The following is a 12,085-nucleotide window of genomic DNA, read 5'->3' as shown; positions in this document are numbered from 1 at the left end:
CGAAGCTTGGTATACTTCTCTTGGAAAATCTTTCTTTAGGAAAGCACACACAAGCTAAAAGCAGTAGGGTTTTAAAGGCTGATACTAAGAAGTTAAAAGCATTTGCTTGTTGCAATTTGAAGGTATCAGACCAGTTCAGCTGAAAACAAGAAAGACTAGTTCCCTGAGAAAACAAACCTGACATTTTGCTGATTGACTATAGACATGGAGGGAGACAATATCCATTCCTTGGCCCTGGCTCTCTACATCATACAAAAGGATGGGACAAAAGGTATCAGAGAGTGCATGTAGCTTGGCCAAAACAAGTCATTTAGTTATAGGATGTGAACCTCTAACCTTTGTGAGAAAGTAGAACATACCATATTAAAGAGAAGAGCCTCCTCAGTGTGGAGGTACCAAAAAATAGCAGCCTAGCCATCAAAAAAATCCATCCTTCATTTGTTAATAATTTGCTCAAATGTCCTGCTCAAAGCCCAGAAGCCTGCTAAATACTTCCAAGTTATGTTTGCTTCCCAAGGGTTTTATAAGCTGAACTGCTAAGTGAGAGAAAAATAAGGAAAGGATAGAGAAGAAAAAGACTGACAAAATAAACCTTTGTTTATACATAACACTTCAGGGTTTTTCTTTGTCACTGCTAGGGCTTAGGTATGTGCAACATAAGTTAAACAGTTACACTTCAATTTTGTATTATTTTTGCAAAGGAATGACTGATGCATGTATTTTGTTTAAGAATACCCATTGTATGTTGGACTATTCCTTTCACTTCAGTATGCTTACAAAAGAAGCTTAAAAGCTTAGCATCAGGAACTGTGAATGCCTGACCAAGATAAAATGACATTCAGAATATATAAAAAATAACTTCCTAACATCATCATAAACTGACACCTTGCTGCAGAATTACATCTACTATTAAATTAGAGTTCTATCTCCTTCTCCCTCTCTGTCATTATTACTAACCAAAACTAAGAGTGACCTAGAAACTGTGATTTAAATCTAGCATTTGTCTGTATAACGTCAGATCAGTTCTTAATGTGGGAGTAGTGATACTCGCATTACAGATTTGACATGAGTGTCTTGCACTTACACCTACATGAACATTTAAAACAAAATGGCACAATTTAGGTTAAGCACTGCTATGGACCATGTGGACCTGGCACTGAATCCCTAGAGCTTCTTAGAAAAGCACCATCCCCCTCAAAAAAAGGAAGGTTATGTGGTAAGTTAACTTCCTCCCTTCATCTTTATCAGCTTTGAAACAATATGAGAAGCAGACCTATTTGTGACGCTCCATGTTAAAAGCACAATTACTTTGAGACTGACACCTATGCTCCAAGACTGACTAAATATAGTATTATATATTGCATTTCAAGTCATTAAGGCATGTCCGGATTAAAAGACCCTCTGCTCTCCATATGAGGTCACAGCAATTCCAGTGACAAGCTGAAGAGAACAGCAGGCAGCTCTTTCTCCAATGCGGAAGAAGTTATCTAGATTTTCAGTTTCCTTAAAAAGCAGCTTTTAAGCTCTGTTATCAGTTGCATGTTTATAGTTTACAAGCTTTGGGAGTTAATGCTTTCCAACTCCAGTATTACTTTTTTTTGGTGCAGGTGTTTTCAGAGGCCTTTGAGCATGCATACCCAAAAAGGAAGTTTTGATCTTAAGTTTCATATTTGCTGGCAAAATACACTGGTCAAAAATACCTATTTGCTTACAGAATCTTACAAAAAAAAAAATCTGTCACAGCCCAATAAAAGCATTTCAAGTCACATCTAGAGTGTCAAAGATAAGTAAATTTACATTAGAGGAACTTATTTCTGCTAAATTATGTTTGTTTAAAATGTTCTTATAAAGTTAACACTCAAAACCCGTATTTTACAACTGAATAAGTTGCGTTGCAGGCTAGTATAATTTTGAGATCAATATTTCACCAAAAGCCTAAGAGGAGAAACTCATTAAATTAGAAACATGAACCACAGCTGTAGAATGACTTCATACTTCAGTCTGTATACAAAGAAAGCACAGCCATTCTCATTTCTGCAGAAAATCAAGAATCTTACTAAGAGAGTATGGATCAAGAAATCAGTAACAGGTGATTATCTGAGAACAAAAAGATTGGAATTGGAAATGCACTTTAGTAGGAAACAAAGAAAAAGATCACCTAGAATATGAGAAAAACGGAAAAACATAACTAAGGATTGCATCATGCACAGTAGTAATTGCGAAAATGAAGGAGAGATGATGTGGATAAACAACTGAACATGAGACAGTGCAATATCATGACAAAACAGGGACCGTGTAATCTTTGGATGTATTAGCCAGAGTCATGAAACAGATTACATTCCTGCACTTCTTTACCTGTCTCATGACAAGATATTATAAAAATCTGCATGTAATTCTGGCACCCACAGCTTAAGCAGAAATATGAAAAGGGAATAGGAGAAAGCTATAAAATGATTGAGCACTGATAATTTGACCAGTCAAACAACAGAAAACCAAGTCTAGTATTTACTATTATTTTACTAAACCAAGTCTAGTATTTACTGTATTAAAATATGAAGACACTTCTAATTGGGTGACACCTATCAGAAAAAACAACTGATCATTATGGGAGACATCATTTTTTCATTTCATAAAATCAAGACTAGCATACTTTCTGAAAGACTTGTGTCAGTCAAACAATGGAAGCAGGATGGCATTTAAAGTCTGTGCTAAAGTAAAAATAATGCAAAATGAGTACTGGCTCCTCACCTACAAAATCACATTGTTTGAAGTAACCTTTAAACTTCCTTTTTTTTAAGTAAAATGCTAACATATGAGTAGAAGATTGACATAAACTCAGATACTCTCTTGTTATCTTACTAGATGATAAATGATTCATATGCAATGCTTACTGTACTTATCTAAGAATTTCTAATGTACTGATCACAGCATTATCTAAGCATTATGTGATTAAAAGAAATGATTGCTTTATCTTTTAGTAATTTAGTGCCTGCTGCTCTAGAGGAAGAATATTCAAAGTGAAAATTCTTTATGCAAGCTCCATTAAATTCATTTGTACATTCCATATATGAAGAGATTAAAAAAAATGCAAGTAGTTGAGAAATCATAGGAAAAAGGCAGCATCGACAGAATACAGTAGAATCATCGCATTGAAGAAAAAATTTCAGAGGGAAGAAAGACACTAGCAATACCAGTTTTTTTTTAAAAAAAGTAAACTAGAACTTAGGAAAAATAACCAAGAAAACCTTTGCAGATAGGCACAGCAGAATTCAGACAGGACAACAATATATGAGTATAGGAAATACAGACTACAGTACGACATAATGATTTCTCAAAGCCAAGAAAATATAAAGAACGGTCAATTCTGGTTCTCTCATCAAGGGTGCAGTGAGTTCACAGGACAGTGAAAGCTCCAAAAGGAACTGAAAGCATAAGGAACAACACAGGCCAAAGGATGCATCTTCACATCCTGCAGTGACATGGTAGCAGTAAATAACATTCCTGGTGTCAAGATTTACATAAAGGAAGTAAGAGTTCTACAACAAATCTTCCAATACTGGTCATAGCAGAATAGTAAGCACAGAAAAGAATGGTTTCTGGAATCAAAAATGTGTGCTTTTTTCAGATAGTGGATGTTTTCAATCTAAATTAATTAGTAAAAATTACCAATTACAAGACAAAAAACAAATACAGAAGTCAGAGTTAGAGAGTGTTGTCTATAACATGATGCTCGTACAGAATGAATTATTAACAGCGCACAAGTACACCCATAAGATAGATTGAAGGCCTTTGCTTATAAAGGAGGCACATTCAGCAATATAGCATTATCCCACATTGCAAAGCAGTGCCTTGTATTCAGAGTAGGTTTATAAGCAAAGTGGAGGAAGAAAAAACCCACAAAGTACAAAAAGTAATCCATAACAAGTTACCACATTTAATGCCATCACTTGTTACCTGGATTTCTAATTCAGCAATATGCTGTTGGAGTTCAGCTACAGCTGCAATGCGGTCTGCCTCACGGAGCCGTACTGCCATCACTTCTTCTTTACTCTGAAAAAGTAATAGGTTGAAGCTAACAAATAATATCAGTTTCAGTTGATTAAAGACTACGTACTGCTTTCACGCAACATCATGTAAGTGAAGAAAAAAAAATTTTCACACTGCTGTGTGAAATATCATACTTATTGATAAGGCATATTCTAAAGAACACAAATTTAATTTTAACCCATAGATTTATGTAAACATCTAATATAAATTGTAAGCTATAATAATATAAAAAAAATACCTGTGTACTTTTGAAAAGATGCTGTTACCAATTTCCAGGTCCAGAAAACAGCTGTTTTGTGTTCCAGAAATGTTATATTGTAAATTAAGAAAAGTAACAACGTAACAAAAACCAGCTGACTTTATATATAAACAAACAGCAAACCTACACAAGAGTTATTTATTTCATCACTCTCTTAATCTAAAAAAAATAAATTTTAAAAAGCCAAACCCAGAAGCACAGGTATTCTCAACCTCATTTAAGTCCAGCTATCTTAGTCTCCATATACAACAAAGATTTTCAAGACAATTTAGAATATTCTATCGTCTGTAACCTACAATCAGACTCCTGGTCTAAGTTTAACCTGTAAGTTTGCCTGTAAATAATACATAATTTGAGTTTGGACAAGAGAGAAGGAAATTTCCTTACTTCTATTTTATGAAGCAAGTCTTAAGACTTCAGAGCACAAACCAATTAATACTATATTGTCAGCAGCTTGGCATGACCACAGAGAGAAAACAGTGATAGAAATTGAATGAGCAATACTTTCAGCTGGAATGCAAGTAATTCTGTGGAAGAGAGACTAGGCTCAGGTATACCTGTTTTTATGGCAGACTGGTATAACTCTGCAAACTGTGTGCTTCAAACAGACAGTACTTAACCACCCTTCATTAGACAGGTTGGTTAAGACTGAATTGAACATGCCAAAGCTCCTCTTAGTAACTACTTGAAAACATGCTGCTCATTTTTAAAAGAAGATATCATCTACAGGATCCAGCCAATAGCATTTGTAATCACTGGAGTCCATTTCAGATGAATCCATCATGTGCTAGCCAAAGTTTAGCCATTATTGCTAAATTCTGCTGCATGATTGCTCGAATGAAGCCAAACCCACAAATCCACAGGATTGCATGTATTTAACTGAAAGCTAAAGGACAGACTGACTTCGTTTGACTTTGGTATCTGAGATGAGTCAGTGTTGTCTAGATGGCACTGATGCTTTATCTCTGAAACAGACCATGTTCTCAATAATTACCACAAAAGTTGGTATGGGAAGGAAGACAAGACTGGGGTGGGGACACAAATCTTATGTTGTAAATTCTTTAGCAAAACTGATTAGAAAGATCAGTGCTGTGCTTCAAGAAGCAATTTTAAATTAAGTCCTTGCTGTAGAAGCAGTAGTCAGCTAAAAAAGGAAAAGCGTAACAGTACACACCAATGACAGACAACAGTTGCAATATAGGTGGTATGAGATGCAGCTTGCTACAAAAATTTTAATTTCTGCTTGCATATTTGAAGTTATCCTTTAGAACAAACAAACAAACAACAAAAAAACCCACACCAAATAATAATAAAATAAATAAATAAATTTTAAAACACAAAAAAAAAAACCAAGCTCCAGAAATAACATACTAGTTCTTTCTGCATAGAAAAAACAATCAGGGAGTTGAAAACCCAAAATATATGAGTTTTTTTGATACACGTCTTCAAGTAGAAATACTGCTACCTAGCCAAGATGCAGTGAGAGAAGTAAAACCAGAGCATCATTTCAGATGACTTGAAACAATGGAAGAAAAATCAAACATCAGTTTCTAATGGAACTGAGAATAACAAACCTACAAGATTTAAGGAGATGCAAGGTGGAACTTTGAAAAGTATTTAGTGCTACCAAAACTAGACATTTGTCTGTATTGCTCCATGACATTACCCCAAATATGACTGAAACTTTCTTCTACATTTCTGAATACAAAGTTGTTATATCAGTAACACAGTAAATAGCTTTATTTCAGGTATTTACACAGCCTACTGTCTTTCCAATTCAACGTACCTGTTATTATCTGCATTTCAAGCCAAATCTAAGTTGGTAGCAACACTATTTAATAAAAGTACAGATACTGAGCCTACTTCTAGGACTGTAGCTGTGACAGGTCTGCTGTTAATGCTGGAGGCCAGCCCTTCACACTTGTAACAATATGCCTTACATAGTAGCCATAGGACAAGCCGGTTTCTTGCACACCCAGTTAGTATAAAAAAAAGCCACTAACGCTGCAAGGTTTTGGCTTCACAAGCATAACTATGTTTCCCTTTCTACTTTAAACATCAGCTTTTATTTTTTTCTTTCAATTCACTTTAACATTAAAAGGTTATTTAGCATAAAGGTTATTTCACATAGTGAAAATAATAATAATCCCAAGCAGGAATTTCCTTCATTTATTGTGGTGCAGAGGTGGGGAAGCAGGAACCTAAACCAGCATCTTCTGTAACAAGGAAAAGTGAAAGCATTTGTCATGAATCTTAGATTAAGCTAAAACTCATGCTTCCAGTAGTTTGCATGTGAAGAGGAAGGGACAGGAAACAGAATGACAATCCTTACAAATCAACTGTCAAAGCACAGTGGCTTTTTATATCCTCTCATTTTTCACTTGACTTGGTATTGAGCTTCCTACTGCTGTTTCCAACGTATGAAAAACTTTCCAATTTCAAAGTCTAACTATACGATAATATATAGTTATGTCCCATTTAAGGAGTGGGAGAACACTTAAACTTGCATATATTGTTTAACATGGCTCAATTTTTGCATTGACATGGCATCCTTATTAAATCTGTAAAATATTGCTGAATTGTTTGTACAAATTATTAGAGAATAAAGTCATAATGACAGTTCATGACAAATGCCAGAGGTAGAAGGAAAAGGGAATATGAGGGGAAACTATGTTCAAGAAATGTAATTTCCAACAAATGAAATTTGAGCATCTTTCAACAGTTAGCAGAAAAAGAGCCAACTTGTGTATTTAAATAGTACAGGAGTCTATATGGTATTATACGAAGCCTCATCCCAAGAAATCACACTCTAGCTCGCAGTTAAACAGTAGAACTCCAGGTAATGTATATGCAAATTGTTAACATTTTGTTTTATATCATAAATGTCAACTTGGAAAACATGTTACAATGTAAACTGTAATCTTTTTCCTATCAGTGACTGCAAAACAAGTTTCAGGATCTAATGTTAGTGTGTGTCAGTACCATGACTTCGCTGGCTGTAGACCACTGCTACTTTCAGCGAATCTCTAAAAAATATGACTGGTGCTCTGCCTATATCACACTTTCCTCTAACCCATGTTAGAACATAACTTTCCAAGCAAATTACCTCAGTAAGAATAGTCGTGCATATTAGCTCATTAGTCAGGTTAAAGACATATTACTCTTTTTATAGTCAACATAAAGACTTCAGAATATTGACTGCGCCCTCTCAGTGTCTTAAGGACTGATGATAACCTTCAGTATCAAATACCAATCAAACAAAACCATTATGGATTATATGAAAAGACATGTCACCGAGATCATGGATATTTAAAAAAATAAAAATCAATAAGAATAATCTCAGCATTAAAAAAAAATAGTGCTTAGGAAACCAGTGATTATGGTAAACAAAAACCAGCCAGTAGAAGCAATTTTTTCTAGTTAAGATTCAGTTCTTGTTTACTAAAAGCCTGTGACAGAGTCTGATGAGTCAGTAGAAGTTGTCTTCACCACATTCACCAGATTCAGGCTCCACTGGAAACAAATGGAACTGGACAGATAGCAAGAAAAATGAAAACCTAAAAGAACCTGAAATTCCCGGAGTACATCTCAGTGATTTACTGTCCTTAAATTTCTTTAAAATGGAACTGAGCAACAAAAAACAACGTCATTTTTCCTGAAAGAACTTTAACTAAGGCAAAACTAGCAAGAAATTGTGGATTACACATTACACACTATGGCTTTGAGTGATGAACACAAGATCAGAGTTTACTACACAACTAAATAGCCTAGATTTATGCATTACTTTGGAGAAAAAAAATTAAAAGAAGAAATGAAAATCTGTAAAAGCTAAGAAGTGTGATGTTATAGCAAAAATACACATATTAATAAGGATGTCATTTCATCTCCAGGCTAAGTGACAAGGATACACCACTCAATCTACACTCCAAATTCATATTAGCCACAGAAACCTTTGATGGAATTGAAGATAATGCAGTCTTTGGGGTATGCATGGTGTTACAATTGAAACTGGACAAAACTGAAAAACAAATGCTCAACCAATAACAGTATTCTGCATGAATGCGAACAGAACCAAGTAGTGCACATAAAGGTCCAGTTACATTAAAGGTAAAACTAAGAGGTGATCCTGAACAACAAATTATATAATAGCATCTGCTCTCAAGTTGTCAATTCACAACACAGTTTAATAAATAGTATTCTGATTATTCATCTCATTACAGTACTATTTTTAACATACTAATAAGTATCCTATTTAGAAATTACTGACTGTTCAGCACTAGCTGATCTCATAAAGGACTATTCATACATCTTTCAGAAGTAAGATTTAAGTAAAAAGTTGCTTTAATGTCTCTAGTAAATAGTATCTTAACTATAGTGATTTGTCCACTAATACTGACCTTTTCAAAAGTAAGTATCAGTAGCAATTTCAGGAAAATTTTCATCCAAGTTAAGAGGAAAAAAGCTTGTAAGACTTATCCTTTATTTCTTGTCCATATTATGTGTGCACAAGTTAAAGACATAAGTTATTAGTAAATGGTTATGGATTTAGTTACAAAATTAACTAATAAAATCTGAGATTCAAACATCAGATTGGGCTCTCTTGTGCATTGACAATAATAAACACAACTCTTGCCCAGTGTTTTTGGGCTGTCCCCTAAAAGTCTGGTTACTATTAGGCAATGACTACTGTAACACTCCCATCTGTAGGCCTCTCCATTCAAATACTACTTTTACTCCCCTTTTTTTGAACCTAAACAAATTCTGCAGTAATAGTCAGGGCTGAAGTAGTAAACCTCTTCTGTCACTAAAGACAACAGTGATCAGAAACTGTTGTGTAAAATGTCTTTTTATATAGTATACACATATACTTTTCTGAGTAGAACCACATTTTAGAAGTTTATCTTTGTGGGACCACAAAGAAGCAGCTCTGTCAAAACCTCAAGTGATTTTTGTGAGGTGGTAAATTCAAGATGGTATTGTCAAATCAGTAAAAGAAAATTTTGGTTTTGTGATTTCTGCTTCTCAATTAAGACACAATTCTATCCAACAACAGCAGACAAGACTAAAAAGTAGATATACATTAGCACACAAATACTCTATTCATGATGTTGTTTACCTTGCATTCAATCTCTGCTTGTCTACGTTTTGCTTCATTCAACTGAGCAAGAAGTCCTTTGTTCTGTGCAGAAAGGTACTGTACCTTCCCCTGTAGGTTGGTAACCTCTTGTTCTGCCCTTCGTAAATGGTTACTATTGATCTGATTCTGAAATTTATGACAAAAAAAAAAAAAGAAGAAAATGCATGTTAAGGAATGATCTTTTATATTAACTCCCTGAAGTCTGACAAAAAATATTTATAGTTCAACTACTTTAAAAAACTTCTGATGAAAAAGCATTGGGAATTTTCTAACTGTAGTCAGAAACGTTTGCATGACGTTTGGTTTATGACCAGGATATTCAAGTAGTTGTTAAACAACAGATCACTCATTGTAAGAACATTACTGCAAAGTTCCTGTATGTCTTTTCTCTTGCTTGGGTATGGGAAGGAATCTGTGAACTAGTGTCCCAACTACAGCAACAAGGTAATGCATCCAAAAAACCATCAGGTATGTCAGAAATATTATGTGAGCATTCCTGAAAGTAACGTGGCACCTTAATTGAGGTCAGCGCATTAGTACAAGTTACACCATTTTTATATGAAGCTGTACAGAGACTGGTACATAATACAAGAACCAATACATTTCTGTCAAATGATAGCTCAACAGCATAAGCACATACAAAGATGATGCATAACAGTGAAGTGAGAAGTATCTAAAGGTCTTGTGGCTTTAATACATGTAATCCAGACAACAGGATACCTATGCCCCCTACTGACTAAAATACACAGCCGGGGAAAAAGCAACAGAAGCACACATTAGACTGTAGTGAAACAGTATCAACACTTCAATTAAAATTTTAAAAGTTAAGGTTGGAGGAAACTTATTATTCAGTTGGTATGAAGAAGTGGTGCCTCTGTCAGAAATAAGCCACTATGTGCCTTGCAGTTAGCTCATCTCTCTTCAGCAGCACATCCTCACGTGCTCTTCTGGTTTCTGGGATTGCTGAAGCTTCTCAAGCAGTTCGTGTTTGTTTAGCCTTTTGGATGCACAGGTCTCCTTCAAGTAAGTTAAATTTAGCAGGTATTTCACATGAAGAATTCTCAAAAGCCTGTTACAAACCCTTCTCAATCAACAGCACGTTGTGTGTATTAATTCAGTTGAAAGTTCACTAATATAATATGAACTCACCAACTTCAGTGCACTTTCATTTCAGACTTGTTTGCTTAATAACAACTTATTTCCTAGTTACACAAAAAAAGCTCTTGGGAGACAAGTTATTTTTGTCTTTTCTGCATATATCACAGTAATGGTGAATCGTGCTTTTCTTTTCTGACACATGAAAGGTAAAGCTTCTGCTAGGAAGACCTGACAACATGCAGGTGTTTTGCAGAGAGTCCACAGTTTAGTAACCAGACTCATGACCTCGGTGTGTAATCTACTGCAGGCAATTTCACCAGGAGAAAGAAAGCAGTCATTTAAAGAATTATAATTACTATTATTAGAATTGTCAACTAGGTTTGTGAAATTTAAAATACCTTAAATGTATTTTTATTGTTACACCAGTTACAATTTAATGAATTAAGATTCATACACATTCACAGAGTCTACCAATTAGTCTAAATGAGAAATTCAGAAAGCTTACTAAAGGAAGTTGGACTGTATGAACTAGATTGTCTAATAACATTTAAAAAAGCACATTTTGGAACTGAAGTGATGCCTGTAGATGGCAAAGATTATCATCGGTTCTCTACAATTTGGCACCAATTTGCCATCATTCATCTCAATTCACACATGCTAGTGTTCAGTAACATACCTGTGTTTCCATCTCCATCATTCGTTGTTTGGTCTCTTTCAGTTCAGCCTGAGTTTCTGCTTCTCTCAATCGAACTGTCATCAGCTCATCCTGTAGCTCATTCACTGTGTTTTTTCTGGGAGGATCTTTCCATCTTCCAGTGGTACGAGCTAGATGACGCTAAAAGAATAGCATGCCATTGCTGATAATGCCTGATCTTTCCTGGTGTTCCCTTATTTCATTTAAGGTCTCAGAGTTATATGGGGACAAGATGCTATAGTGCTCCTGTTTATCCTAAAAACCAGAAACCCATGGAAACTTAGTAGTTTTAAGAATAGACAACTAAAAAGTGAAGACAGTCATTGCCAACTACAGTAAGTCAGTGAATTGAAAGTATATCCTGAGACTTTTGCCTGTTTCTAGCCCTTATTAACATATAGTGCAGTAGGAGTACTGATCAGGTACTCCCTTTCTACCAGAATGGTCAGCTGGTAGCACAGGCTCTGTCATCTGTAAGAAGTAGAGAACAATTTCTAACACCTCGCAACTAAAGTTTCTTGTGGCAGCTGCATCTAAAGATCTTCTCACTTCAGTGACTTGATTCACAATCACTAGTTTCTACTTGATCTCTACACAACATTTAGTAGTCTTCTGCTTTATCATCATGCATTGAAAATAAAAATTGTTAGAAGTGTATTGCTACCCATACCTGCCAATGTTCCTCCAAGTCCTTGACTTGCTGCCTTAGTTCTTTGAGACCCATCAGAGCTTCTGCTTCTCTTAATTTTACTGCAATCAGTTCTTCTTGTAGTCTAGCAACATTTTCCTCATCAGGGAGTGAGCTGTTCCTCTGCAACAAGGACCATCCTCTTAAGTATGTATTTGAATA

At 35.2% G+C, this 12,085-nt stretch overlaps 1 protein-coding gene across 10 annotated transcripts in view; it reads right to left on the bottom strand.

The window, feature by feature from the left end:
- Window positions 1-12,085, bottom strand: part of EVI5 (ecotropic viral integration site 5) — an 87,446-nt gene that overhangs the window by 32,005 nt on the left and 43,356 nt on the right. For all 10 annotated transcript variants that reach the window (XM_042783724.1, XM_033000693.2, XM_033000692.2 and 7 more), the window contains 4 exons: window positions 11,906-12,046; window positions 11,218-11,376; window positions 9,423-9,569; window positions 3,955-4,050 (listed from right to left, as the gene is read on the bottom strand). In XM_042783724.1, coding sequence (XP_042639658.1) covers window positions 3,955-4,050; window positions 9,423-9,569; window positions 11,218-11,376; window positions 11,906-12,046 — 543 coding nt within the window. The remainder of the gene's footprint in view (window positions 1-3,954; window positions 4,051-9,422; window positions 9,570-11,217; window positions 11,377-11,905; window positions 12,047-12,085) is intronic.

Source organism: Tyto alba, unplaced genomic scaffold (assembly GCF_018691265.1).
Source record: "Tyto alba isolate M040663 unplaced genomic scaffold, T.alba_DEE_v4.0 Super-Scaffold_1000006, whole genome shotgun sequence".
Classification (NCBI taxonomy): domain Eukaryota; kingdom Metazoa; phylum Chordata; class Aves; order Strigiformes; family Tytonidae; genus Tyto; species Tyto alba.
This window is presented reverse-complemented; position numbering and strand designations above follow the sequence as displayed.